The sequence below is a fragment of the Doryrhamphus excisus genome, linkage group LG14 (genome assembly GCF_037039965.1).
Source record: "Doryrhamphus excisus strain RoL-2023G ecotype Guam linkage group LG14, RoL_Dexc_Guam_v1.1, whole genome shotgun sequence".
Classification (NCBI taxonomy): Eukaryota; Metazoa; Chordata; class Actinopteri; order Syngnathiformes; family Syngnathidae; genus Doryrhamphus; species Doryrhamphus excisus.
The window spans coordinates 6,183,901-6,206,485 of record NC_136370.1 but is presented as its reverse complement, the minus strand read 5'-3'; the positions used below and the strand labels follow the sequence as shown (position 1 = coordinate 6,206,485).

At 39.9% G+C, this 22,585-nt stretch overlaps 1 protein-coding gene across 1 annotated transcript in view; it reads left to right on the top strand.

The window, feature by feature from the left end:
* Positions 1-396: 396 nt before the first annotated feature.
* dph6 (diphthamine biosynthesis 6) overlaps positions 397-22,585 on the top strand; it is a 98,912-nt gene continuing 76,723 nt past the window's right edge. Inside the window, exons 1-3 of the mRNA XM_058091411.2 lie at positions 397-576; positions 805-896; positions 1,796-1,980. Coding sequence (XP_057947394.2) covers positions 554-576; positions 805-896; positions 1,796-1,980 — 300 coding nt within the window. The 5' untranslated portion in view covers positions 397-553. The remainder of the gene's footprint in view (positions 577-804; positions 897-1,795; positions 1,981-22,585) is intronic.

Here is a 22,585-nt window from a genome sequence, read left to right as displayed (position 1 = left end):
GTGTGTCAGTGTGGAGGAGTTTAAAGCAATACTGAGTGCATTAATATGTACATTGTAACTTTTACAAAATATAGTTTTTCATATAGTTTTGATCAAGGGGTTGGGATGTGCAATACCCAACATTTAAAATAAAAAATATATAAAAAAATATCTCTAACATGAGTTCTTAGTTGAGGTCTGCTGGCACGTTCTTGTGTCATTGTGCAGAACTGTACTGCATCCAACTGAAAGCTCATGTTTTACTCAGCTAAATAGGTGCAAAACTAACTTTAATTTCAATTCAGAAGGGTCTATGTGGAGAGAACGAGAAATAGAGATAGTGACTTTTGACGTGTAGTCGCATATTTTTAATCAGGCATATGCGAGGGCACCGTGCTGACAGTTTTGGGTCCTTTAACAACCCGGAAGTAAGGCTGTCGCGTGTTGTTGTATACATGCAGCTCAAGCACCGGCTGCGATGCTGGGTTGTATGTTTTAAATACTCATTTAACCTTAGATTACAATGATTAATGTTTGAATTTTTTGAGTTTTGGACTAAGAAAAGAGTCAGAAGATGAAGGTAGTCGCGTTAATAAGGTAGAGCATTTCTGGTTTTAAATGTCTGTGAAAGTTTGATGTGCTGATGCTGTCCATCATTTGAAACAACAACGTTGCATTGAATCTGCACCGATGTCCACTAAAGTGTGTTAAAACTGCTATGAGAGCCGATGAGACTTTTAGAACAAACAGTAAAGCTTTTTCAAATGTTAATCACCATATTAAAAACATGCATAAATATACACTGTATGCTGTGTTGTATTCCAGTGGAGGAAAAGACAGCTGCTACAACATGATGCAGTGTGTTGCTGCTGGTCATCAGATTGCAGCTCTGGCCAACTTGCGTCCTGCTGACACAGGTGAGGGTGTGTGCTGCATTGTTGCCACTGCTCAGTAAGGAAAGTAGCCATTAGTTGAACTAACGTCACATCTAATTTGCATAATTTACAATTCCTGTGTGAATGGGACAGCCCACACAGGCAACTTTGAGTAACACCTTCTTCTATGATTTCAGAGGAAGATTTGCAATAAAAACAACTGTTGTAACACATTGATTAGTTTCAGGTCGAGTGACACCCACAGTCTCTTTTTATTTGCCGTTGTTTGCTCGCAGTAAAGGAAGCTAACAAGCGAATAGAGAGAGTTGTTCAGGTTTTGCTCACTGAGTTGACGATATGGAAAACAGCGCAACAACCTAGTGATTCAACAGAGAATTATATGCCACTCGCTCAACCCCAACAAAGACCGGATCCCGATAGCATCGGAAGGGACGGCGTAGTGTCTCACAGGACTACAATACAGGCTTTAAGAATGACACTGAATGAACACTGAGACCCAAGACTACTGTGAGAAATGCTGCAAGTTTCTTGAACAAAGCAGACGTTAGCTAGCCTACCTGGGACCTCTAAGACATAAACGGGATGTCCAGAGGAAAGTTGGCGGAATTTCTTCATGTTTTGGTTGTAAAAATCAGTTGTTCTACAATACTACGTTCAAATGTGTTGAACAAATACCTGGAAAAAAGTACCTTTTCATTGAGCCTGGCTAACTTCCACACAAAGTTTTTTGTGTTTGTGTGTGTTTTTGGCATTTTCAGCACATTTCTTTTGCATTTGTTTTTGAACCTACAACGTTCATGTGATTGTGGCATTTTTATTTTGCACATTGCATGTGTTTTATTGTATTTGTGTGTTTTTGGTATTTGATTTGTGTTTGGAACACAAATAGCTTGAACATGTTCTTTTTTTTCACGTCGCAGATGAGTTGGACAGCTACATGTACCAAACTGTGGGTCACCAGGCCATCGAGCTGTACGCTGAGGCCATGGACTTGCCGTTATATCGACGCACCATTCAGGGCTCCAGCTTGGACACCAGCAGGCACTACCATCAGACAGAAGGGGACGAAGTGGAGGACCTTTATGAACTGTTGAGCCTCATCAAGGTGTGTCATAGTTCTATCACTTTGGTTGGCCTCTTATGACCTTCTTGATTTGGAAAAAGTTAGTCAAACTTGTATAACTTTTCCATAGCATTGTTTTTTTTCTGCTGACATGTGCGCAACTGCTTTTCAGGAGCCATCTCTCAGAGTGCCGCTAAAACTTGCTCCTGTCGGCTAAGGTTCATGACGCATGTCACAGCGCCTGAGATATTTTACAAGTCGTCCTCTTCGGATTCCCAGTCACTTAGTATCCCATTAGCGCTGTCTCATAGAGCCCTTACTTGTCTGGTTCCATCTGGTCCTCCGAAGGGTCGTTGTAAACTGCACAGCGGGATTACAGAATCGTGTCGCCGCTCTTAATCTGTCGTACTTGGTAAATCACACCCAAAGGGGGTGAGGTTGTTTTCTTTTTTTTGTTTTATCAGATAATTAAAGTTTTATATTAAGTGTTTAGTTTAAGTTTAATGTTAAAGGAGAACTGGCTTTGGGCTTCACAGATGGCCAGGTTACAAAAAATTTTTATCCCATTTTACCTGTAAAATGGAGGAAATATTATACTATGATATAGTATGATCCAATACAACAATGGTTTTAAATCAGTTTACATGAAAACACATATTAGTTATAATTATGCACTAGCATACATATGTATTTCTGCTAAGATACACAGTGGTGTCACTGACTTGCTTTGATTATCTGCTGGAAGCTAGAGATTAGAGCCGCAACCCTTATTCAGTGAATCTTTGTATAATCGATTATCCAATGAATCAACAACAATCGATTAATCGGTTTTGATATAAAAAATGTAAATATCTTCTCAAATATGAATATTTTTAAACTGGTCTTAGTCATCAGAGCTGTTATCTTTTGTGTTTTAGGCAAAACCAGATTAAGTTGCGGACCAAACCACAATCTGTTTGAGTTTGGTTGAAATTGATTAACTGAGGCCTAACTGATTAATCGAAACAAGAAGCTTCTGATTAATCAGCATGGTTTGTTGCAGCCCTTCTAGAGACCACTTGTCCTCCACATGCTTATGACCTGATTGAAAGATAGCCTTGCCTGTCTAGGCATGTGAGTCTGCTCTTCATTGGGCACCCCTCCCCTTGCATATGTAATTTTCTATATTAACTAACATTTTAGCATGATTAGGCAGACATTTTGTATAGAAGCCAGTCTGTTCGGTTATTGATCTGTTTCCTCGAATGCAAGCTTTATTGAATTATATCTTGCATTATTATGCAAGATAGATTATAAGATTATGCTTATATTATTATGTCAAAGAGGGGCTGTGTGGAGTTTACATGTTCTCCCCGTGCATGCGTGGGTTTTCTCCAGGTACTCCGGTTTCCTCCCACATTCCAAAAACATGCTAGGTTAATTGGCCACTCCAAATTGTCCATAGGTATGAATGTGAGTGTGAATGGTTGTTTGTCTATATGTGCCCTGTGATTGGCTGGCCACCAGTCCAGGGTGTACCCTCTCGCCCAAAGACAGCTGGGACCCTCACGAGGATAAGCGGTAGAAAATGAATGAATGAATTATTTATTATTATCTATTTTGGAGCCAGCATCAGATATTTCCTTGACAATAAACAGGTGGGGCAATTATCCCTAACCGTAATCCCATTCTAATCAATAACATGCCTTAAGAAAGTTGTTTGGGAAAAATGTCCAGTAAAAGTAATGGGGAATTCATACTATAATTGATATAGATGGGTAGATATGTATTTTTCCTTGGTTCTCCCTCTTTGCTTATATATGCTCACACAGTGCCGAGGGCAGCTCCAGGGCCCCCCCCCTCCCCACTCTGCCTGTCCGCACGTACCGCAAGGGTAGCAAGGGGCCCGGCCATCTTGCCTGAGGGCAGTTTGCGCCCTCTGTCTGACTTTCTTTGTCATCTTCTGTTTAAATCGGTGGCTTTACACATTTTGCCTGCGTGCTTTTGTTTCTTGTGTGCGCTCTCCTCGACATGCACTCGCACATTCTCTCACACTGCTTTATATGGGTTTGCACAGTAAGCTTTTGATGGATGGATGGATGGATGATGGTTGAATCCTTTCCACTAGCCTACAAATAAGTTAACTACTTTTAAGATTACAACATAAAAGCAATAAATAGTTTTAACTTTAATGCCAGAGATTTATTGTGATGATGATCCGTGAAACATTTTTAATTGTCATACAAGTGTAAATAGAAGTTAACCCTTTTAAAAAAACAACAAAACTGTAAACAATGACTTTGACAAGAAGTATGGTGATGCCGAAGTATGACTTTAGACTTGTTTTTACTGATTCTAATTCTGTCCCAATTCCAACTTACTTAACCACAGGGGCACTCTGCTTTAGATATTCCATTGTAAATTGGTGCTTTTGTACCCTTGGCACCTGATTTTTACAGCTTGCAGTTCCTTTTCAGAGAAAAAGATGTACTCTATAGGGGTGGTTGTCATTGTACTTTGAGGGACAGAATTAGACCACTGCTACTGTAACCCAGTTTTGGGGAGCAATGGACAGGTGGCCCTAAATGTGCCTTTTTCACCATAGAAACATACAGCATTACTTGGAGTCCATTATCCTCACCTTTGTAAAGATGCTACCTTCAGGGTCAGAAATATACCGTATTGATCCAAACATAAGATGACATCAATCTATTTCAAGATTCAAAATTAACATTTTATCTAAAAAAACGTTTACATTTTCCAATTAAAATTAATTAATGAACAAAACTATGTCGTTCACCTGTGCACGTGAGTGACAATAAGAAAAGCTCTGACTTATCAATTTGCGCTACCTGCTCTTTTACATGTATACATGTCTACAACTCAAATATAAGACGATGACAGAAAAAATTACCATCTTATATTCGTCTCACCATTTTTTGACTCTAAATGTGTTAAAAGTCAAAATACTCAAAATGTTCAAATATTTGTATTTCTAAAAAAAAATACATTAATATACCTTAGAAAGTAATCTAAAATATAAACAATTTATAAAATGTACACATATATTTAATTATTTTATGAGTTCATATCACCAATAAACAAGGGTGGTCGAATGGTTTTCTTTCCATGATATATATTTATATATGGTATATATTTTTCCTTGGTTTATACAAATATTAATTTACTAGTATTGATGTTTTTGGTAGTTGAGATGGCTGCAAAACATATTTAGCACATATAATTATGTGTATAATTGTTTTTGTTTGTGTTGTAACAAAATGACATGAAGGCTGTTTTAACTAAAAAAAACTAAATTATCATTCTTTTATCGCTATAAAATGTGGGTCCCAGTATGAGACCAGTGGAGAACCCCTGATCGAGAGCAACCACCCTACAACCAACCATCACCACAAATAGATTACAGGCCTGTGGGAAACTGTGCACCATTGAGTTTTCGGCTTATCGGGAACATATGAACACCTGTAACTTTTTGGCCCTGGGAAAGTCTAACAATTATCCCTAAGGGGTAGATTAGCGTAGATTGCATCTTGAGGTACGCAAATAAACCCCTACTGTAACCTGCTTTCTGACAGTGTGTCCACATGTTTCTGGTATGCCATGTAAAAATAACCCCCACCGCCCCAATCGTAACCAGGCCTCTTAATTGCAAGGGGCTGCTAATTTCCCCTTTTGCCAAGGCTTCTCTACCCTGACCTTCCCAGTCACACAGGCCATAGATCACAGCAGTCGCACTCCCGCGAGGTGTGGGGGGCCCTTGTGGACTTACAGACCTCCAGCGGTCCCCTCGTTTAGCCCTCCCGCCCGTCATCAGCAGACCTGCAACCATAAACAACAGGCTTCCTCCCTCTCCTTCTTGTTCGTCGAGTGACGTCAGCCCGTAAGAGCACGTTTCTTATCTCGAGTGTCAAGTTTTGGGAGGTTTTTAACCGAGTTGTGTCATTTTGTTGTGCACATGGTGAGAGATGGAAAGTTCATCTTATCAGACCACAGCCTAAGATGTTTTCTGTTATGTTTAACACATCTCAGGAGATGATTGAAAGAGCCGGAGTATAAAAAAAAAACACCTTTTGATAACAAGCTGTTGACTGGAAAAGAAAGTTTATCTTGGAAAAAAAAAACTCATAAAGAGTTATATTTTTGAAAGATTCTTTCCTGTAGTTTCAGAATTAATTAAAAGTTACAAGATTATATTTGGCAAATGACACCACAGCATACATGAAAGATTTCTTTCCTGGGAGTTTTGATGAGTTCCAGCGTAGATGATCTTCTCTCCTATTTCTGCTTTTGCCTTCATGAGCCAACAGTGCCATCTATAGGCTATCCCTGGTAGCCCCACCCCCACCACTTGATTCCTGGGAGCTATTCAAAAGAATCAAAGGAAGAGATCATATTCTTCTGAACCTTTTGTTGACAGAGAGGAGGGGAAGAGAAAAAAAATCCCAATAATAATAGGGAAGAAAAAAAATGAGCCATCCATCTGCGGGCAGCAGCGCTAATGACAGCAGGACAATGCTGCCCTATCCTCGGCCTCTTTGCTCTCACCGCTGGCCTAGCATGGCAGCGTGGCTTTGAACTGTGGAACCTGATAGGCGTGCACGGGACAGCCGGCAAACCCCTGGCCTAATCTGAGAGGTGCTCATCTTGTTTCTGCCTTAAAGCCTTTTCATTATATTAGATGGCACGTGTATCTCGTCTCCACTTTATAATAATTTTTTTTTTTGTTGATGGCGGTACCAAATAGAAACATTTATTTTTTTTTAAATAAGGAAAATATATATACTATTTTGAAAATTACACGCCTGTTCTGTGAAATATTATGAGGATTTAGTCATAATATTTAAAGAAATAAATGTATTGCTTTTTAGGGAAATATGTTAATTTTATAAGATATTATCTAAATATGGTAAATAATAACTAGTGAATGTTCACATTTCCACATAAACATCACAATGATAAAACAATGGCAGGCGTCTTTTGTTATTAAATTCATAAAGAATCGATTTTGCTTAAAAAATGATTACATAAGTAGGCAGTTGTGAGTTGAATGATAGTAAAATTGCAATTTTATCTTCCTAAAATGTCAAGATTGTATGTTTAAAATGTTAAAAATATGTTTAAAATAGTGAATGGCTGTATGAAGAAACATTTCATGAGTGTGGTTGCTTGCATATGAGGTATATATGAAGAATCTCTCCGTCTGAATGTTCTGAACACCTGTTTCATTTGACAGCCAACTAGTTCAGACTGAATCAACAGCACCTCTTCTGGTTGCACCCGGATACTGCACCTAATTTTGCCCTCAGTTACACGGTTCATAATCCTTATATGCTCATCCGCACCCCGGAAACCTGAAATCATGGCATCAGTTCTTCTCCTGCACCATGTGTGTGTTTCTATACTTCACGTGTGTGATCCGCTGTGATGTGTGATACAGATCAGCAGTGTCAGTCACCTCTGGCTGTTCTGGCTGTTACGCTCCGTCCAATCCCCCGCCCCGCAACCCCCCGCACACCCCCCCCCCCCACCCCGAAGGCCTACAGAAACCCTCATATTAGTCATATCACATCCCTCAAATCCTTTATCCTTCTCGCTGTGCTCTGTGACCTGACACAGGGGCTCTTTGTGCCCCATGACCCCTGCTTGTGCAAGTGTGTGTGTATGTGTGTGTATATGTGTGTGTGTGTGCATGTGTGTTCAAGGTCAGGTAGAAGCAGAGCTCTGTTATGTGATGACAGGTTCATCTTGGCTTCCCTTGCTAGCCCTGTGCTCTTTTTCTTTACTGAGCTAGTACAGCCTTTTAGTAGTCCATTGTAAGAAGCAGTACTGTGTAAAAGTATCAGGCTATCACTAGCTTTGCTGGTTATGATGACATAGTAACACAGTATATGTAGTGGCGTAAAAAAGGTGTTTGTCACACTTAAATGTTTCAGATCATCAAACAAATTTAAATGTTTGTCAATGACAAAATGTAGTTTTTAATTATATATTTTTTATTAAGGGAGAAAAAAAATCCAAACCTACATGGCCCTGTGTGAAAAAGTGATTCCCCCCAAAACTTAATAATGGGTTGGGCCACCTTTAGCAGCAACAACTGCAATCAAGCGTTTGTCTCAGTGCTATGGAGGATTCTCTGCAGAGTTGTTGTCATTCAGCCACATTGGAGGCTTTTCCAGCATGAAGCACCTTTTTAAGGTGATGCCACAGCATCTCAATAGGATTCAGGTCAGGACTTTGACTTGGCCACTCCAAAGTCTTCATTTGGTTTTTCTTCAGCCATTCAGAGGTGGACTTGCTGGTGTGTTTTGGATCATTGTCCTGCTGCATAACCCAAGTTGGTTTCAGCTTGAGGTCTTCTCCTTACAGATTTTTAGTTAGGCGGCACAATTCATGGTTCCATTTATCACCAATAAGGTGCCTAGTGGTGTGCAGTGGCTCAAACTGCCTCCCAACTGGCCCGTGGTGGCCCGCAACGGCAGCAACAATTGAGTTTGGCGGCAAGAAACTGTACACATTTTTAAAACCTTCTTCAAACCCCTTGCATCAAGCAATCTGTGTGCAGTGTCCACCAAGTGGATCCAAATGTCGCAAACAATCCGCCTATTGGAATCCACTGGAATGTAATGGCGTGAGCCAAGTTGCGCCGATGAGGGGACACACGCACCTAAAAATTTCAACTTTTGACTCGTTCCGCTATCGAATATTTATCAAGATGACAAGCCATCCATTCATCCATTTTCTGTACCGCTTATCCTCACGAAGGTCGCGGGCATGCTGGAACCTAACCCAGCTGTCTGAAGCAAGTGAAGCCCGCAGTTTTTTGGATGTTGTTGTGGGGTCTTTTGTGACCTCTTGGAGGAGTCGTCGCTGGTAATTTTAATTTTAATTCGTAATGACTTAATTTTGGCTGGCTTCACTCACCACGGTTCCATATTTTCACCATTTGTGTATAATGGCTCTCACTGTGGTTCGCTGGAGTCCCAAAGCTATAAAAATAGCTTCATAATCATTTCCAGACTGATAGATAGCAGTTAATTTTTCTTATTTGTTCCTGAATTTCTTTCGATCATGCCATGATGACTTCAGTTTGTCAGGCAGGTCAAATACTGGGGGGGGGCAAATACTTTTCACACCACTGTAAGTCGGACAGATAGCATTAGCAGATTATGTTGATTATGTAGTTCTATAACGTGTATATGATAGCATTGTTACAATGACAAATCAAATAGTTGCTTCGGCACTTGAGCATAGTACTCCAGGTCAAGCTACAAGAAGTTTGAGATCATTCCAGTTAAAAGTGGCACAGATGGTTTCTAGTAGTCGGCTACTGTACTGTCGCGTAACCTTTTGAGACATTTAAGCTCATTAGAGTGATGAGGAACAATAGATGATATCTACATTCCCTTCAGTCAGCTTTAATTAGCAGCGGCGTGACATCTCTGTCATGCTGAGTCTCGGCGTCGCCGCGGATGGAAATGTTACTTTCAACTCGAATTTGCTTCCCTCCGGAAATACTTTTTATGAAACACTAGTAAGGCTGATCATATTACAACACTCCGTTTTCATCTTTTGCAGAAACTGTACTTGTTCATGTAGTACTTTTTAGCCGACTGGAAGTTTATTTTGACCTTTAATAGAGCAACAGGAATCAGTAAGAAATCTTCCAAAAAGGTTCCACAGACTGAAATGAAGAGTGAGCTCTTTATTTCTGTTATATTGTGTCTTTTATATTGTGTATATTGTTCACTGCGACTGGCCCTTCATTGATGCCAATGAGACAAAAACGTCAGTCCAAGCATCCCTTTGTTTTTTTGCTTCTGGATGGAGCTCTATCCTGCGGTGAGGATTGTAGGTAAGGTGTGCAGCAAGGAGGCCGGCTGGCAGGCGTCGGAGTCTCCAGGCCAATCGGGAGCTCTGTTGTATTGATTAGGGAGCCGAGGTGTTGGAGTGGTGTGAACTGCAAGAGGGTGGGGTGTCAAAATCAAACATACAGCACCTCTCTGATTACCGGCGCGGTGCCGCATTAGACATTCATCGGGGGGGCGGCTCAACAGGAGAATTGATTTTTCTTAAAAGCGGCTTAATACATAAATCATGACCTCAGGGGTCACCGGCGAGGGTTTAGGAAATCCGATCAATACCACAAGCTAATGCAAGCGTGTTTGCGGTTGAAGGGTAGCGCCAAATGCTGTTATCGGAAAGAGCTTACAAGGAGACAAAACTTGCGGACAATCGCAACACTTGTTTCGGGGAAGTTTTGGGTTCTCTTCGCTGCGACAGCCATCGTTATTTATTTTTTATTTACATCGCGACACAGTAGAACCGCAATAGCACAGATATAATAGTGTATTGTTGAAGTAGCGAGACAGGAGCTATTAGATGCAAGGCCCCTTTCCCTCCAATGGGTCCCCGCAAACAGCAGATAAATAGAGCCTGGCCTCAAGTAATTTGTTTGTATTTTTCTGCTTAATGTACTTTTCTCAATTTTGTTTAGTGATGATGGAAGCTCATAACCTTATCTTGCTGCACCATAGGCATGACACACTGGCACTGCGGCAGGAATTCACACTTACTTTTGACTTCATTTGCATCCCAAATTTAGGTTAATTTGTTATCTCCCAACATTTATTTCAGCAACCATTTACAGTAATTCCTCATTTATCGCAGCTAATTGGTTCCAGACCTGACTGTGATAAGTGATTCCTGATAATAATGCAATATTTTTGCAGTTGGAGCATAGGAAAACAACCTGGTTACAACCTTCTATATTTAGATTTTAACATTATTTCAGCCCTCTAGACATGAAATAACACCCTATAGTCACATTTACACTTGTCTTACCCAATATAGTAGACATTAATATGAGAATATAAGACGTTTAAAGGGACATGATTCATCAACTTAAATAAGTTATACAGTAGTATATTGTCTGGAATGATGTTGGACATTGTTCGATTTTTGAAAGCAAACAGTAGATTAGCAAAAAATACATTCATAGTTTATGGCACTAGTAGGACTGGGTGATATATCAATATTTTGAAAATATCGATATTTACTTTAACCCTCCACTTGTGTTAGGGTTGGCACCGACCCGTTTTACATTTTAATGCATAAAAAGAATCACATAACATTTGTTTATTGCATTAAGGCTTTTTTACTTTGTCAGGAAACTCTATTTCAACAAAATAAAACCCAAAAATTTTTTTTTATTACATTTTAAAATGGTCTGGTTGAAATTATGACCACTGTATTGTTAGGGTCGGTTTCGACACGGTTATAATAATATGACTATAAAGCAATATTTTGAGCCAAAACTGAAATCATAAGAGTACAATTAGCCAACACAATGACAACCAGCTCCTCTTCTCATCATGTATACTTCAGGGGATTCTCATTTTAACCGCTTTTCCAGTATACCAGTATATCCAGTATAAAAATGTCCAGACATGTGAGGTGAATTCCCTCATTTGACTGGCTGATTTCACATTTACAATTTGGATCATGGAAAGAATAGCAAGAAGTACATTGAACCAAGATCTGGACCTGTTCTGCTTTTTCATTTCAGTTTATACTAAAGTTCTGTTGCTGAAAACAATCACTTTTTTTCTACCCTTTCTTGTCATTCATATATATGGGTCAAAATTCACCCGAACACCATAGATGTTTTTTAGTGAGTAATACTAAAATGAGAAAATAAATAAAACTAATTGATTTAAGAGATATGTTCTATATCCCTCAGTATAGCCAGGTAACAAAAGAACCTTCAATTTATTAAAATGATTCTTTTGAGGTTCATTTGACCATTTTTGTAAATAGAAATGGAGGGATATAGTGACAAAAAAGGCCTGCATGCCCACACCAAAAGTATTAAAAGCAACATTTTCATGTATGAGGAAGCCTAAGAAGGTAACCAAGACATGAGAAGCAAATTTGATGGTAACTTATTGTTTTTAGTGTATTTTATAGCTGATTTAATACATGGGTCAAAACCGACCTGGTAACATAAGAGATGATACCAGAAAGCTAACACAAGTGGAAGGTTAACCACGATATCGAAACCAACCAAATTGTTGATATCGATACAGACTAGATTTGCGCTGTATGTCCCTCGTGCTTGTGTGCAGGAGGGAGGAGGGGCGGGGCAGAAGCCCGGAGGCTCAGTTGAAGCAAACAGCCTAGCGTGTCTGGGGTAGAAGAAGTCGGCAAGCAATAGGCAGTAACTCAGTAATATGGCGTATTCCGAATCCAGAGCATAAAAAAAAAATCATTTTCACCACCTTAAAACTTGTCAGAAACTTTGGTAAGATGAATGTATGCGATGTCTGCTGTGCTCCTGTTGCGTTCCTCATGAAAGGAAGAGTGACCTTATCACGTTGCAAATATATATAATTTATACTGTTATTAGTATTTTTGAGTTACTGACATTTTTAAATGTCCTCTTAAACCAAGCACTGCTTCATATTTGGTTATTTTGCTATTAGCTGAGGATTTGAGCATAGTAGCTAAAGGTTTGTTCTAAAAAGCTTATATTATATATATATATATATATATATATATATATAAATAAACACATATATGTAGAGTAAGACATTGTAAGAGTAAGATTGTTGACTTAGTTCAGTATATTTTTCATCAGAATAGTCGTACCAAAATATTGTGTTGCTGCTGGATGTTAACAAAATCTGGGTAATACTCTAAGTTTGTTTTCTTTTCCAAAATAGAAGGCTTAAGACAATGGCCGAAATAAGTGCAGGGTACCATAGACAGATGGATGCCCACCTTGAGGTCTGTTTATTTGCAGTGATCATTTTACTGACGACTGCTTCAAAGGAAAACCATTACAAGAAGTATTTGGCTAGAAAGTACAGGATAAACACACTTTGAAAAAGGATGCTATTTTGCCATTACGCAGGAAAAAAAAAGAGTAACTGAAGGATGACTACTACATCAAAGTTGGCACAAGAGAGTAAGTCATGTCTTGTTTACATAGTAATATCTTCTAAACCATTTCTATTCCACAATAGCAACAAGGCAAAACATACATGTTGTATCATTTGAGTATTTTATGCTCATTACGAAGCCAAATTAAAACAATAATTGAAGTCCAGAGTAATTTGCACTTACCATTCTGTGCTTTGAAGGCGGCCAATCTTCATCTCCTTGTCTTAAGGCTTAAGTCCATGTTACTGCAAGTTCTCTATTTTATCTCCAAATGTTTCTTCCTCCTCAAATCTTCACTATAACCACTGTGAATATACTTTCGCCTCGTTTGTTTACTCTGCTTTGTCTTTACCCAGATAATGTCATCCCTTTCAAAAATCAAACAGTGTAGAACATAATTACAAATGGTATAAAGATATGCTAGGAGACCTGGGTTCGATCCCACCCTCGACCAGTTCTTTGTGGAGTTTGCATGTTCTCCCCGTGCATGCATGGGTTTCCTCCCACATTCCAAAAACATGCTAGGTTAATTGGCGACTCCAAATTGTCCATAGGTATGAATGTGAGTGTGAATGGTTGTTTGTCTATATGTGCCCTGTAATTGGTACCCCGCCTCTTGCCCTAGGATAGGCTCCAGCACCCCCACGACCCTCATGAGGATAAGCGGTAGAAAATGAATGATTGAAGAAAAATATTTAAGAAATGTTGATGAATCATGTCAGGGACCCTTTAAGAGAGCCGAGTGGTGGGAGGACAGGAAGTTGCATCTGTGATAAATATGTGCAATAATAGGCCATCCTCAACCACGAAACAGCATGATTTATTTATTAATATATTTTTGAAAACACATGATTGAAGATTGAATGAAGCCATGAAATCCAAAGCCTCAAGGGACAATACTATATAAATAAAATGAAGATACGTATGCTTTAGTGTAGTCACTGTACAGCTTGTATAGCAGTATAGAGTAGATTTACTATCCACTAAAATTGACTCAATACACATCCAGGATACACAATGAAGAGTCCTCCTTTGTTTTATTTTGGGAGCCATTCCCCACATGAAATATTTGTAGCAAGCCCCATTACCTTCCAAAGCTTAACTCATAAGCCACTGTAGAAAAACACCGCCCGGAGTCTGGAGAGTGGCTTAAACCAGCATTGCAGCCATGTTTTCCTCCAGTCACTCTCCGGGGAAGGGCAACGGGGGTCGTCCATGAAGAGAGACTATATTCTAGACTGCAGGACAGCTAAGATGCCAAGAGCCTGGAACCTGACGTCACCAGAAAAAACATTTACATTTGAGAGTGTGTGTGTGTTTATAGGTCAGCGTGCGTATATACGGACCGCGTGCGTTGATACGGACCATGAAAAGCAACTGACGTGGATTACATCTCTGCGGAACGAGACTCCAGATTTGATTCCTGTACTGAAACGTCCTGTCTCAAACACTCTTGCTGCAGATGTGTCACAGCTGGGATTGTTTTTTTTTTTTTTTTTTTTGCACTAAAGCCGACAAAAAAACATTATCTTTTTAGTGGTGAGAAGCAAAACCTTGAATGTTTGGGCTGTTACATCATATCCTGTCCAAAAAAGTTGCTTCAATGCACAAAAAAACTGACATATTGAAACATGTAGTCATGGTAAATAGGCCGGAAAATGCTGGCATTTTTGTGCCATTTCTCTTGCTGCTACAGTATTCTGTGTAAATAGCACCGTCATGGAAGGGATGGACAGTTTTCTGTCTTTGGGAATACTTTACAGACACCCTGTTTTGTTGCAAGCATTGTCGGAAGCAAAAATCTTATTTTCAGGACTGGTAGTCACATCAATCAAAAATTGTATAATGAAGAGGAAAAAAAACATATAAAACATAATTTCAACAGTCTTTATAGTCAGGTATGTCACATATTAGCAGTTATTTAGCTTGACATTAGCATAAAGCAGTGGTTTTCAACTGGTTTGGCTGTGGGACCCACCATTACCCTCAATGATAAACAGTGACCCATATTATGGATTTTTAGAAAACTTACAGGATGAAAGAACATACAGTACCTAGGAGTAGGGGTGTCTCCATACAACTTTTTTACTTTTTTACCTCCTTCACTACATCCGTAAACCTCCTCTTTCGTCTTCCTTTACGCCTCCTACCTGGCAGCTCTAAACGCAGCATCCTTCTACCAATATATTCACTCTCTCCCCTCTGGACATGTCCCAACCATCTCAGTCTGGCCTAAAGGACTTTATCTCCAAGGCCTCTAACATGTAATGTCCCTCTGATGTACTCCTTTCTGATCCTATCCATCCTGGTCACTCCCAATGAGAACCTCAGCATCCTCATCTCTGCTACCTCTTGTTCTGGTTCCTGTCTTTTCCTCAGTGGCTCTGCCTCTAGACCAGGGGTCTCAAACACGCAGCCCGCGGGCCAAATGTGGCCCGCAGGACACTAGTTTGAGGCCCCGGCCTTGATATGAAAGTTTAATGTTAGTGCGGCCCGCGCAAGTTTGATATGGATGCTGTATGGTATCATGTACCCAGAAAAAATTATTACGTTTGATTAATGTTCATGTTAAAGGTTAAATAATTGTTAATAGTTATCCTCCCTATCCGTGTGGAAGTGGTAAGTTTTTGGCTATTTAAGTTTAAAGGAAATAACTTGAAGGCTACCGTTTAGGTCGCTAGCTCTCTAGTTTGCGAGTTAGCATGTGTCTCAAGACCCTGCAGTTGCGCAATATGTTGTAAATAAAAAGAGTATAAATGTGACTATAGTCGTGTTTTGTCATGTCTACAGGGCTCTAATAATGCTTTGTTCATTTTAATCTGAAAAAAATAATTTGTCTACCTTCCAACTATATGTGGTTTCTTAAGTTTTTATTATTTGCCGTTTTATTATTATTATATATTATATATTATATTATTAATATTTATTTATTACTGATTGATTGATTTTCTTTATTCTTGATTTGTTTATTTATTTTTCATCTTATTTTGTGCAGAAAATTAAGATATTTGATATATTGTATATTTTTCTGTTTTTAATAAATGCGTTTTTTTTTTTTTTTTTGGAAACCTGATGCGGCCCAGCCTTGCCCAGACCCTAGCTCCAGTGGCCCCCAGGTAAATTGAGTTTGAGACCCCTGCTCTAGACTAAACAAGATGGCTGGTCTCACCACTATTTTGTATGAACTCCCAGTCTCATTTCGTATCACCAAATCAGCCTTCTCATGGCTGTTGATGGTATTGTTAACTCCTTAGTTTACGTCAAGCAGCATGAACACGTGTTCACCGTGTAGAAATAATTTAGCTGGGTTCTGTATAAACGGCAAAAAATGCTCTTGTTTCTGTCTCTGATGCACCAATTTTGGATCTGGCTGAATAAAAAGAGCCTATTGATAAACTACTTTCCGTCTCCCCTAACTCCTCATGTTTAGTTTTCCATGAATAGTGATATGGAATGCTTCCTCATCCTTGGACTGCTGAAACCAGGTCTTTGTGCTTGCTTTGGCCTCTCTTCTGGCTCAGACCATGTTTATGTATCCATATATATCCAAGAGGAAACTTAATCTGAACTTTTATTTTTTTAAACAATTTGCTACATTTTACTGCTGTTCTGCAACTAATATTTACACAGAGGCACTGTCTTTATATATTGCTCTGTTATTATAAAGGAATCACCAGTCTCTGTATTGTATTTCTCTAGATAACATCTTAACATGCAATCATTTCTTGTTGAATTGTTACTGTCTTAAAAAGCATTCTCGGCCATGGTACTGATGAGACAGTGTCAGCAGTTTGTCATTCTTATTCCACCATACTCAAATAGCCGAGGACAGATGCGTAGTGTGTCGCAACCGCTGAGAACCGTCTTGTCAACAGCTGCTAAGGAAGGAAAGCCTCACAAATTTAGCAGAGAGTGCGACTCTGAAAGATTTTTTGAGCTTTTCAAAGACAGACGCTAAGCCCACCTGTCAAGCCATACACTGCTGCATTGTGCATAACTTTCAGTTTTGACCACTGTTTATAATCACATTTTCTGATGGGAACATGCTGGCATATTTGCAGACAAGTGTGGAGACTTCCTAGAGTAAAGATAGACGTAATCGGAAGGCATAACCTTTAGGTTACCAGTAGTGGGGGGGCGGACAATTCAATGAATTACCCATGATCAATGATGGTTGATTGCTAATTTTCCATAACCTTGACAGAGTGACTATGCAACATAACTGCAATATGACTAATTTGTTAATTCATTCATTCATTCATTTTCTACCGCTTTTCCTCACGGTGGTGCTGGAGCCTATCCCAGCTGTCTATCGCCAGCCAATCACAGAGCACATATAGACAAACAACCATTCACACTCACATTCATACCTATGGACAATTTGGAGTCGCCAATTACCCTAGCATGTTTTTGGAATGTGGGAGAAAACCGGAGTACCCGGAGAAAACCCACTCATGCACGAGGAGAACATGCAAACTCCCTCGTCTCCTAGCTGTGAGGTCTGCATGCTAACCACTAGACCGCCGTGCAGCCTAGTCTAATTTGTAAATCCCCATAATTTGTTTTCCCCGTAATGGAAAACTGACTCATCAAGAATTGACACATTGATTTATAATCCTCATGCTTGGTTAATGAGTAAAAGATGAGATTGTTGCAGTTTTCCAGAGGTCAACAGAGCTTCCTGTATGTTGAACCACAATAGGGCATAATGCCACAGGACTTGTCTTTTTTTAGGTTAAAAGCCCTTGTTACCATTAAGTAAACATCGGTAAAGAGAGAGGTGGTAAAAGTGGAACCGCTAAATACATTTGGGCGCTCTGATTTGTTCTGTTTTTGTTTAGATAGCAATTAAAAAATGATACAAGTGGTCCTCGGTTTATGGCGTTCTGTATTACGACATTTAATTGTTCAATACATGCGCCTATAATTAATACAAACTTAATTGTATTCTAACTACTACTATATGGAATAATGAACTATGTTAATGTAAGTTGCTGCAAACCATGCTGGGAGCAGGCGTCACTCCCCACACTTGATACGGCCTAGCCTTATCAAGACCTGTACCTCCAGCAGAGACCAGGTAAATTCAGTTTGAGACCTCTGCTTTAGGTATAAGATCCGACTTACACCAAAGTCGACTTCGGCAATTTCAGTGGCATCATAACATTCTGAAGTCACAGTTATTGATAAAACATCATAATGACCAAGCAAAAAGTCTACGTTAACTTTGATTATGTGTGACAAAAAAAAAAGTAATTCTCAAAAAAGTCACTCAGAAGTTTCAAACTCTGACATTTTTGCGACTTTTATTTGTTTTATGTATTTATTTATTTTTTTACAAAAACCTTTGTTCAAATTCAGATTTTTACCCCTCATAGGCACTCCAGCTAAGAATTTTCTGATAACCATTCTAGAGCAGTGATTCTCAACTGGTGGCTGGGGACCCAAAAGTCGGCAGTAGACTGACTCAGCATTTCATGTGGATTCGATTTCTATCGTCACTCTATTTGGTGTCATGTTGATATTCTTGAAGGCAAGACGGTCCAGTATAAAAACATATAGAGTATGCATAGTTACAAGTGAAGTGTAACAAATGGGTCCCAGGTTGAGACCAGTTGGGAATTAATGTTCTAGTAGTACAGTGGGAATGAACCTCGCTTTATCCAGCTAAAAACATTCCATTAAATCAAAACATTGTATTATGTCTCCTATCACTCCTTCAACTTTAGGAGTCACCTTGGGGGATGTCCGCCGTCAAAGAACGAGAGCAAAGATGTGAAACAAATATGCGGCGCCTTCTCTGTCTAAGCCTACACTAAGCTTCCTGTCACTTTGGCATGTCTGAGTTGTTGGGACAGCCCAACACGCCCCGGGACGTTGTGTCCGCATTGCATTAAACACAATCACTTGACCCGAGCTGGCCCTGTCCCCCCCATACTACATGCATTTGAGCTGGTCCAGCCCACTTCTCCATGTTCTCACCATGTCATTACATTACATGACTATAGGCGCAGGGAGCTGATCTAATGGAGAAAACATTAAAACCACCTTGCGTCCAGTCACTTACTTGATGGGTCCTGGAAGAGCCCAGGACAAGGAGGAGACGAAGAGGGGTGTTTGATAGACGGGGGGGGGGGAGAATCGGGGTTAGAAGGGGGCGTCGATATGACGATGACAATACAGTGATGGGGAGCGTGTGATGGCGCCCCGATGCCCTTGAGCAAGCTGTCATTCAAAACCACTTTAATTAATTTCTCCACCTTGTCGCCTTCCTCTCCTCCTCCTCATCTACCTCCTCTTCCTTGTCGCCATCACACTGAAGCCTGCCGCATGTGAGATCCAATAACATAATGGAAAGTGCATGTCAACAACTTTGGACTCCATAAAAAAAAGAAGATTTTTTTTTTTAATGGAAATATCTGTCAAGGCGGTACATAATAGTCAAGATCCGCCAACTCGGGCGCATTTTGGAAACCCAGCATTTCGGCTAAATGGAGCTTTGTATTGTTAGGCTGTATAATTAAGACGTCATGGTGACAGCCATTGGGAGCGAGCTAATGAGACTTCTGATGTATTCAACACGAATATAGAAATTTGAATATTTCATGGCTTTTCTAATTGCGTTGGTTGCTTTTAATGACTTTTCAGTATTGTACAGACTGTACTTTTAGTCTGTATTAGGCGGGTTACTTCCAAAATGTGATACAGGACATATTTCTAGTTTCTGTCATTTGAGTGTATGCATTTAAAGCGAATATACTGATGGCCTTTTAACAAATCAAGTGCCCTAAACCAACATATTACAAATTATACTATTCTTAATAGGGATACTTTACATGAATATAATACAATAATAAAAAATATGGTTACCTGATATTTTAATGATCACTGTGGAGTTTCTACTGTATTGGGAACCTTTACAAAAGCCGCATCCTCAAGCCGCGTGTACTCTCCTCCCTCTAGGTCAAAACCATGTCGTACTTGATGGTGTGACTGTGCATACATTTGAACAACTCTTTTATATCCTTACAAAGATGAATGTATGTATAATCGCAAAGTATATCATGCACACAACCTTGCTACTGAGTTTAATGGTCGCATAGTTTTTTTTTTTGCCGAATATGCCTACTGGCCTTTATCTTTCCCGTAGGTGACATCTTAATAACTCAGTCCTTTCCATCCATTTCCACAAGAGACAACCCACATGTGTGTGTGGGGGGGAGTGAAGGAGGAGTTTAATGAATTTGACAATTAGTAACAGGAGTTAATGACTGCATGGGGCTAAGTACCCCGATGGACATGGCTGGGGGGACAGAGGGCGTCCATCGCTCTGGGCCATAGATCCTCATTAATAGCTTTTTGTGCCTGATGGAGAGGACAGCGGTTAGGCAGGCCTGGGCCCTTTGTTTAGTACGCCTCCTGACGGGGCCTGCTGCAGGGTTATGCCGTTGCACGACACCGCCCCAGAATTAGCCCCCCCTCAAGGCTCGAGTTAATGCAGGGCCTGGGGTCCGGCATCAGGTGAATTTGCATTTAATAAATTGGGAAACGTGAATCAGTGTCATGTTGATTGAGTCAGGTCGAGGGGGTCTTGATAACATGACCATTTCATTGTATCTTCTCATGGGACAATACTGTAGAAATTAAACTTTAGAATAGAAATTCTGGCTTTTGAATAGTGGTGTCATCATTAATAGTTCCATCTTTTAGTTAAACAATTCCAGTCTACTGTTTTTCTTCTTGTCTTTGTCTTTTTACGTTAGGTATGTCCAGCTTTCCTTTGATATTTATAATAATAAACAATTTATACATATTTTAAGAAAAATCTTTGGACTCTAATTTTGTGGCGCAGCACAAGAAGGCACAGGGTGACTGAGCATGGCGCAGCCCACCGAATGGTAATTTCGTCCGGCGCACCACTATGCGCAGCCAATTTTGTAATTGGACTGGACTGCGCTGAGATGAGCGTGACTGCGCACCAGGGGAAGTGTCCACATTTTCAGCTTGGTGCAGTGACAATTTTCTTGACAAAACAACACGCCAAAGGTGCGCTGAAAGATCGCCAGCTCCGACCTGGTCTATTCTTGGCGCAGGCAGCATGCATCCTGCGCAGTGGTAAATTGGCTGACAGTGCAAACAAGTCACCAAAACCTCACTGGCGGGTTTTTCAGAGTGCCAGTCACAATGCAATGCAACCAGCAACCACTAGTTAATGTAACCGTCTGAGCCAGCATGTACATTTTTGTATAATTGTCCCGTCACATCTGGATGGGACAGAGGCGTGGGTGCGCCGCACTGCGTCAGACTGCGCTGCTCACGAAAATTGCGCTGGCCATGCTGTGCCTGGTCTATAAAATTAGAGCCCTTTATATTTTTGTTAATTATCAGTATCAACATTTTAGCTCTATCTAGTGATATTATGTCTTTTTGCACCGGTTTCCATTTTTTTCTGGGTTTTTGTTTATTTGCAGGGCTCTACATTAAAAACAAAAATTACTTGTCCATGGGGAATCCTTAAGGTGAGAACTACTTGCCCCATGTAAAATGAAAAGACTGCCATAATGATATCATATATCAATATATGCAGAAAAAAATGCTCAATGCTCAAACAATAATTTGTGAAGCAAAGGTGAGAAAAATCCACAGAGAAATGGAAGCGCTAGATTTTGTAGCTTGTGCAAAATCAGCACTTGGTATTGGATCTAATGGGTGGTGTTTCATTGTGACCACTTCAAATTGTCACAGCAATGTGATTCACTCACCTGTGCCATCATTTGATTTGCTGCCGCTAATAAAATACTTGTTTAGGAGGCACTGGTTTATCACTTTTTGCTGTTTTCCTTCACAAGAATTAGACCATGTTGGCAGGGACGCCATGATAGATGTTTTCCTAGTCAAACCATCGCTGATTGGTTGATCGCGAAGCGGGTGTGGGTCAAAACTGTGGGCCGCGGTCTAAATAAACTATTCTGATTGGTCCGTTTCAAGATTTGCAAGGATTGGTTTGCAAATTACCACCGGAATTACGCAGTCCGTGTTTTACCAACACCCAACAAGAACCGCTTTAAAAAAAAACTCTTGGCAGTATGGCATGCCAAAGTGCACTTGCCCGACGGGAATATCACTGATTGGATTTACTTGCCCCAATTTTGTTTTAACTTGCCCCGGGCCATCGGTACATCGTTATTGTCGAGCCCTGTAATATTTTCTTGAGAATTTGGTTGAAAAAGCTACAAAAAGTCAAACGCATAGAAATGAAAATTGGCCAAACACGTCACTGCGCCTGTGCAAGAGCTGTATACAGGATGCAAACTGTTGCAGCACAAAAGTCTCCAACAAGTTAAGAATATTGCGAACAAAACCCCGTGTTAACAAGGTGTGCGTAAAGCCCAAGCAAGATTAAATCTGAAATCAGAACAAGAAAGTTGCACTTTTTAAACTTAGTTTAAGTGATCTATCCTATGTTTCACTGCAGGGGTCCGGAATTACATTTGTCCGAGGGCCAGAATTTTGAAGAATTTATTGTAAAGTTGTTTTTTTTTAACATTTCTAATGCATACTGACTCTCTCACGACATCGCATGGTTCACTGTTCAGAAATGTAGGAACTAATAAATTATTGCTGTTTTGTGGTTTACAATGGCTTATTATTAGTCACAAAATATGCATACTTAAGCAATACCTTTTGCCGCGATTAAGCATTATCA